The following is a 7,848-nucleotide window of genomic DNA, read 5'->3' as shown; positions in this document are numbered from 1 at the left end:
AACAACAACCCAACCCCAGCTCCTCTCCTCCCTCCCCTTACGACTTACGACTCGGGTCCCTTCCCAAGAATCCCAGAAGAGTCTGGAGAGTTCTGGGAGGGGCGGCGTCCGGGACACAGATTGGTTCTAGGAAGCCTGGAGGCGGGACGCGAGGCGAAACTCCTGGAATATTCCCGACCGGGCAGCCCCGCAGAGCTCCGCGATTGGTCGAGGACGGAAAAGGCGGGGCTGGATGAAGCGTTATAAGCGCAGAGCCGCGCCGCCGCCGACAAACAGCAAAGCGGCAAAGGGGCTCCAGGCTGTCCGGAGGCGTCCGCTAGCGCAACTTTCGCGGCGTTTTTGCGAGTTTGCAGCTTTCGAGAAGACCGAGTTCCTCGTCGCGGATTCCGACCGCCTTTCCCAAAGCCTGAACCTGAGCGCGGGGCAAGCAAGAGAGCAGGGCAGCGGCATGGCGAAAACCGCGGCCATCGGCATCGACCTGGGCACCACCTACTCCTGCGTCGGGGTGTTCCAGCACGGCAAGGTGGAGATCATCGCCAACGACCAGGGCAACCGCACCACCCCCAGCTACGTGGCCTTCACCGACACGGAGCGGCTCATCGGGGATGCGGCCAAGAACCAGGTGGCGCTGAACCCGCAGAACACCGTGTTCGACGCGAAGCGGCTGATCGGCCGCAAGTTCGGCGACCCGGTGGTGCAGTCGGACATGAAGCACTGGCCCTTCCAGGTGATCAGCGATGGCGATAAGCCCAAGGTGCAGGTGAGCTACAAGGGCGAGACCAAGGCGTTCTATCCCGAGGAGATCTCGTCCATGGTGCTGACCAAGATGAAAGAGATCGCCGAGGCGTACCTGGGCTACCCGGTGACCAACGCGGTGATCACCGTGCCGGCCTACTTCAACGACTCGCAGCGCCAGGCCACCAAGGACGCGGGGGTGATCGCGGGGCTGAACGTGCTGAGGATCATCAACGAGCCCACGGCCGCCGCCATCGCCTACGGCCTGGACAGGACGGGCAAGGGGGAGCGCAACGTGCTCATCTTTGACCTGGGCGGCGGCACCTTCGACGTGTCCATCCTGACCATCGATGACGGCATCTTCGAGGTGAAGGCCACGGCGGGGGACACCCACCTGGGAGGGGAGGACTTTGACAACCGGCTGGTGAACCACTTCGTGGAGGAGTTCAAGAGGAAGCACAAGAAGGACATCAGCCAGAACAAGCGAGCCGTGAGGCGGCTGCGCACGGCGTGCGAGAGGGCCAAGAGGACCCTGTCGTCCAGCACCCAGGCCAGCCTGGAGATCGACTCCCTGTTCGAGGGCATCGACTTCTACACGTCCATCACCAGGGCGCGGTTCGAGGAGCTGTGCTCGGACCTGTTCCGCAGCACGCTGGAGCCCGTGGAGAAGGCGCTGCGCGACGCCAAGCTGGACAAGGCCCAGATCCACGACCTGGTCCTGGTGGGGGGCTCCACCCGCATCCCCAAAGTGCAGAAGCTGCTGCAAGACTTCTTCAACGGGCGTGACCTCAACAAGAGCATCAACCCCGACGAGGCCGTGGCCTACGGGGCGGCGGTGCAGGCGGCCATCCTGATGGGGGACAAGTCTGAGAACGTGCAGGACCTGCTGCTGCTGGACGTGGCCCCGCTGTCGCTGGGGCTGGAGACGGCCGGGGGCGTGATGACCGCCCTGATCAAGCGCAACTCCACCATCCCCACCAAGCAGACGCAGATCTTCACCACCTACTCAGACAACCAGCCCGGCGTGCTGATCCAGGTGTACGAGGGCGAGAGGGCCATGACGCGGGACAACAACCTGCTGGGGCGCTTCGAGCTGAGCGGCATTCCTCCGGCGCCCCGGGGGGTGCCGCAGATCGAGGTGACCTTCGACATCGACGCCAACGGCATCCTGAACGTCACGGCCACGGACAAGAGCACCGGCAAGGCCAACAAGATCACCATCACCAACGACAAGGGCCGCCTGAGCAAGGAGGAGATCGAGCGCATGGTGCAGGAGGCGGAGAAGTACAAGGCCGAGGATGAGGTGCAGCGCGAGAGGGTGTCTGCCAAGAACGCCCTGGAGTCCTACGCCTTCAACATGAAGAGTGCCGTGGAGGATGAGGGTCTCAAGGGGAAGATCAGCGAGGCGGACAAGAAGAAGGTGCTGGACAAGTGCCAGGAGGTGATTTCCTGGCTGGACGCCAACACCCTGGCGGAGAAGGATGAGTTTGAGCACAAGAGGAAGGAGCTGGAGCAGGTGTGTAACCCCATCATCACTGGACTGTACCAGGGGGCGGGTGGCCCTGGGGCCGGCGGTTTTGGGGCTCAGGCCCCCAAAGGGGGCTCTGGGTCTGGCCCTACCATTGAGGAGGTGGATTAGGGTCCTTGCCTTCATTGCTTCCTGTTTCTTTACAAGTTGGAAGTGACCTGCGGACCTTGCTGTTGCGCTGGTTTTTTTTCTACCTTCCATTTTCTACTATTTTAGTTCAATCTAAAATTAGGTTGTTACCTGATGGTATTTGTCTTTATTATTTCTTTCTAGTGTAACAGTGTGTTTAGTAGAATTTTTTGCATTTAAAGTAACTGGTACTGTAAGGCTTTTTTTTTTTCTTTCTTTCTTTTTTTGTCTGTAAAATGAGTAAATACTGCCACCCTCTGTCCAATTTTGCTATGTAAACACCAGAAGTCTTGGAATGTCATTTTAGGTTCGTATGGTTTTTTTTTTTTATAATTTGTATACTTCATGATGAAAAATAAAATGTTAAAAAATGTGAGTCTATTTTTATTTGAGAGGGGATAATGGGCTCTTGGAATATCTGAATTGCATAGATCGGTGAAAGGGACAGTACTTCTGAAGAGATGTGCACTGTGAGGAGCCAGGATTTGGCTACTTATGTTGGGACTTCATTGTAGGTTGCAAATGACGTCTGTGATAGAAAATTCTAGGTGCCCATTTCCCCGGATGCACCTTTTTTAGGGGAAAAGTAGGGATGGGGGCTGCAAAAAAATGGTTTGAGGGATAAGTTATTGGGGGTTTACAGGCAGTATTGAGAGGGATTCATGTGTCCTTATTTGCTTGCTCTTAATGTTTGCAGAATCCTTAATTTGTCCCTTCTGAGCTGTGAGTCTTCTGGTCTATTACTTAGGTTATGAGTGATAATGGGGGGTGTGTAAAGCAGCAAAAAGGAGATGCAGATACAGTGATTTACTTTGTAAATTCCAGTTCAGTGACCGAGCGCACATTATTAGCCTTAGTTTTGGTTGTCTCACTTTAAAATAAAGAAATTTGTCTGAATGACCTCACTTCTAAAGTTCTACAACATTTTGAGTAGAAATGTGGGATAGACAAGCAGTATCTTCAGCCTTGGTCACTCTGCTGCAGTTATCCCAGCAAGGGCACAGTGGGAGAGAGTCTGAGAGTTTTGGGGGCATGACAATGAAGCAGGTTCTTTGCTTCACCCCAATAATCTTAAGTAATTCTCATCTCCCCTCCTAATTAGATATTTTAAAGTTTTTTTCATAGATTAGCATGTGGAAGTGGTCACTTCAACTACATCCAGGGTAAAATTAGCAACAAATGTTTTTTCACACTGCCTCAACACTGTTGATATTGGGTCCTATCTGGTTCTAAGTGACGGTTTTACCCCAGTTCTAATGATCAGTCACCTTTTCCTTTTAGGGAGACTCTCAAAACCATAAGAACTTAAAGTAACATCTAATTTAATTATGAAGGAGGAGCTGAAAGGAGAAGAGTGTAGAGCTGGGAAGATCAAGGAAATGGGCTTTCTTCCTGCCCTAGCAGTTAGATTAAAGGTCCTTAGCATATTCCTTAGCCTGGTAGAATCCCAACCTCCTGCCTTCCCAAAACTGGGGCTGGAAAGAACAACTCCAAAATAAAAACAAATTAAAGTTCAATTTCTGTGTTTTGTTGAAACTTCACCCTGTGGGGAAAAAAATCCAATGTTTTTAGGAATGACAGTAGAGAAAGCCCTCCTTGAAAGCTTGTAAAGGGAATATAGTAAGCTCTTTTGGTTCCTGGACCAAGTCTCAGGCCTGCTTGACTCACAAAATAAGTGAACTATATACTACTATAGCCTCCTACCATAGGCCTTAGAAAGTAGAGTTACATTGCTGCAGCAGCAGGAATTGCGGGCTTTCTTATCTTCCCCACCTCCCCACCACCTCACCCCCCTACCTCTCCCACCTCCCTGCCTGCCAGGTAGTAGAGGGAATAGATATATGCAAACTCTGGAGACCTGTTTCTCCAACGTGGTAGTGTATTAAAATCATCAGGGGAGGCTAAAAAAAATACCCATAGCCTGGTCTCCACTAGGAGTCTAGTCTTTGGGGGGCGGGCTAAGGTGCCTGAGTGTTTCTGCTGTGCAGCAGAACCTAATTGCATCAGAAGCTGCTCCTGATTACGTTTTTAGAGGGCTGGGGTATGGGAGAGGGAGGGAGCTGTCAGTGCTCCAAGGAGCAGCAGGTAGTGCGAAGGGGGTTTCTGCTGTGAATGGGAACGCAAAGGCTTGAAAGGAGTTGTTGAAAAGAGTTTTGATTAACTCAGCAGCGGTGATATAGGTGAGGGAAATCTCCCAGGACAAACAGATCAGAAAAGAGAATCCCTAAGGCCGCGACATGGTTCTTTAGAAAGGAACATCAGAATATGAGAATTCAGGGGCACCTGAAGAGCATGCAACTCTTGATCTCGGGGTCCTGAGTTTGAGCCCCACATTGAGTATAGAGAAATAAGAACAAAACCAAAGCTTAAAAAAATTTTTTTTCTTGAAAAAATCAAAATCTTCCAAATGTCCCCACCAAAAAAATTTTTTTGTTTTTAGAATTTTATTTATTTATTTGACAGAAAGAGATCACAAGTAGGCAGAGAGGGATAGAGAGAGGGAAGCAGGCTCCCTGCTGAGCAGAAAGCCCAACGCGGGGCTCCATCCCAGGACCCTGGGATCACGACCTGAGCTGAAGGCAGTGGCTTAACCCACTGAGCCACCCAGGCGCCCCTAAAAAAATTTTTCTTTTTTTAAAAGGATATGAGAATTCATTGGCTCCCTGCACAACACATATCTTGGAACTTAAGGCAAAGTTACTTTGCAACATCAACTCTGGGTGGAATTCAGTCCTTGGGAGCCGAGAAATGTACCAAATGAATGAGTGAATACTATAGGATGCTTGGAAGAGATTTTTTTATTTTTATTATTTTTTTATTTTATTATTTTTTAAAAAAGATTTTATTTATTTATTTGTCAGAGAGAGCGAGCGAGCACATACAGACAGAGTGGCAGGAAGAGACAGAGAGAGAAGCAGGCTCCCTGCTGAGCAAGGAGCCCTTGATGTGGGACTCGATCCCAGGATGCTGGGATCCTGACCTGAGCCGAAGGCAGCAGATTAACCAACTGAGCCACCCCGACATCCCTATTTATTTATTTATCTTAAAGATTTTATTTATTTACTTGACAGAGAGATCACAAGCAGGCAAGGAGGCAGGCAGAGAGAGGAGGAAGCAGGCTCTCCGCAGAGCAGAGAGCCCGATGCGGGGCTCGATCCCAGGACCCTGGGATCATGACCTGAGCGGAAGGCAGAGGCTTTAACCCACTGAGCCACCCAGGCGCCCCTTTATTATTTATTTTTATTCCTAAACTCCTCATCCAACTTGGGGCTCAGACTTACTACCCCAAGATCAAGAGTTGCTCCACTGAGCCAGCCAGGCACCCCTGGGAGATATTTTTTTTTAAAGATTTTATTTATTTATTTGACAGAGAGAGGCACAGCAAGAGAGGAACGCAAGCAGGAGGAGTGGGAGAGGGAGAAGCAGGCTGCCCACTGAGCAGGGAGCCTGATGAGGGGCTTGATCCCAGGACCCTGGGATCATGACCTGAGCCAAAGGCAGACGCTTAATGACTAAGCCATCCAGGTGCCCCTCTGGCAGAGATTTTTTTGATAGAAGTTTGAAATCGTGGGGGAAGGGAGGTCAGATGAAAAGTGATTGCAGAGGTAAAATGATATATTTCCTACATCCACACTGGCCTTCTTCCAAATTTTAATCTGTGTTCACTGTGCCTAAATTATGTGCCTTAAGGCTGATTTTGGGGGCACCTGACTGGTTCAATTAATAGAGCCTGCAACTCTTGATCTCAGGTGGTGTGTTTGAGCTCTATGTTGCATGTAGAGATTACTAAGGGAAAAAAAAAGGACTGATATCCTATGATCTGGAACCCCTAACTCATCCCCTCACCCAAGTGTCTTTCTCACAAAAGATGAGGATGCCAACCACATCACCAAACATTAACTGCAATGAGGAGCAATAGAAGGGTCCAGGAAGGTGGGATTTGGGATAATTTATGAGTTGATGGATTAAGTGGCCAAGAGCAAATGACCAGATTTCTGGGAGAGCAAAACTAGCAAAGGGAGAACAGGGCCTGGATGTTGCTACACCACCATCATTTGTTTTGCTTCCAACCTCCGTGAGATATATAGTGCTATTTAGAGTGTACTGAACGGAGTGAGTCCACTGTTTCTGGCCAACTCCCAGGCCATGCATGGCTCAGAGGACATGAAATAGGAGATGGGGTGTCGTTTAATGGGAGTAGTTCAGCTTAAGGGAGTACTTTAATGGTTTTGTGTTTTAGTAGTGTAAGAGAAGAAAAGTTCTGTAGATTCGTTGCACAGCAATGTGAATATGTTCAACACTACTGACTTTACACTTAAAAGAGGTTAGAATGCTTTTTTAATTTCTCAAATGGGGAGCGCCTGGGTGGCTCAGACCCTTAAGCGTTTGCTTTAGGCTCAGGTCATGATCCCAGGGTCCTGGGATAGAGTCCCCACATGGCATCGGTCTCCCTGCTCATTGGGGAGACCTCTCTCTTTGCCCCTCCCCCCTGCTCGAGCTCTCTTTCTCTCTCTCAAAAATAAATAAAAATACTTGGAAAAAATAAGTTATCAAATGGTGTATTTTTTCAAATGGTGTATTTTTTTTAAAGATTTTATTTATTTATGCATGAGACACGGACTGAGAGAGCAAGAGAGGAAGGCAGGGGGAGAAGCAGGCTCCCCGCTGAGCAAGGAGCCCCCCGCTGAGCAAGAAGCCCAATGCGGAATTCGATCCCACAACTGTGGGACCACAACCTGAGCTGAAAGCAGACCCCTAACCAACTGAGCTACCCAGGAACCCTCAAATGGTGTGCTGTTTTTTGTTTTGTTTTATTTATTTGAGAGAGAGGGAGAGAGAGAGAGAACGCAAGCAAGGGGAGCAGCAGGCAGAGAGAGGGAGAGGGAGTCGCTGACTCCCCGCTGAGTAGGGAGCCTGACGTGTGGCTCCGTTCCGGGACCTGGAGATCATGACCAGAGCAAAAGGCAAAGCTTAACCATCTAAGCCGCCCAGCGCCCCTCAAATGGTGTTTTTTTTTTAATTGTTTATTGTATGTCATTTATATCTTAAAGCTGTTTAAAAAAAAAAAAAAAAGACATTAAGGTCTGCGGGCTGCAGTGGGTTGCGAATTCAGATTTCGCTAGCTAGACGAAGAGGGTGACAGCGTCCCGGGAGGACCCGGATCCCAAGCCGGCCCCGGTGAGGAAGAGGAAGAGGTCCCTCGGCCATTACTGCAGCGGGGGGGGGGGGGGGGGGAATGGGGTGCGGCGCGCACTGGCTGTCCCTGGGGAAACGGCTTCGGAAGAGAGCACCTCTGCGCATGCGTCTGGTCCGGCCGTTCGAGAGAAAAAGTCCTCCGTCTTTTGGTTTTCGAAATTAACAAGATATGCCCATATTTGCCCGGAAGCGTGTGACACATTCTCCCCTGCTTCTCTTTCCTTTGATTTATTCTTATTTGGCCGAACGACTGGGACGAC

General features: G+C 50.2%; 1 protein-coding gene across 1 annotated transcript; it reads left to right on the top strand.

The window, feature by feature from the left end:
- The first annotated feature begins 282 nt into the window (after positions 1 to 282).
- On the top strand, positions 283 to 2,768 carry LOC122911515 (heat shock 70 kDa protein 1). The gene has a single exon (XM_044256274.1). The coding sequence runs from the start codon at positions 449 to 451 to the stop codon at positions 2,372 to 2,374; it is 1,926 nt and encodes a 641-aa protein (XP_044112209.1). The 5' UTR covers positions 283 to 448; the 3' UTR covers positions 2,375 to 2,768.
- The last annotated feature ends 5,080 nt before the right edge of the window (positions 2,769 to 7,848 follow it).

Source organism: Neovison vison, chromosome 1 (assembly GCF_020171115.1).
Source record: "Neovison vison isolate M4711 chromosome 1, ASM_NN_V1, whole genome shotgun sequence".
Lineage (NCBI taxonomy): Eukaryota > Metazoa > Chordata > Mammalia > Carnivora > Mustelidae > Neogale > Neogale vison.
Note: the sequence above shows the minus strand (reverse complement) of the source record. Positions and strands in the feature narration are given on the sequence as shown.

Excerpts from the sequence above, each read along its gene's own strand:
- LOC122911515 (XM_044256274.1), top strand. The coding sequence starts at position 449 with ATGGCGAAAACCGCGGCCATCGGCATCGACCTGGGCACCACCTACTCC.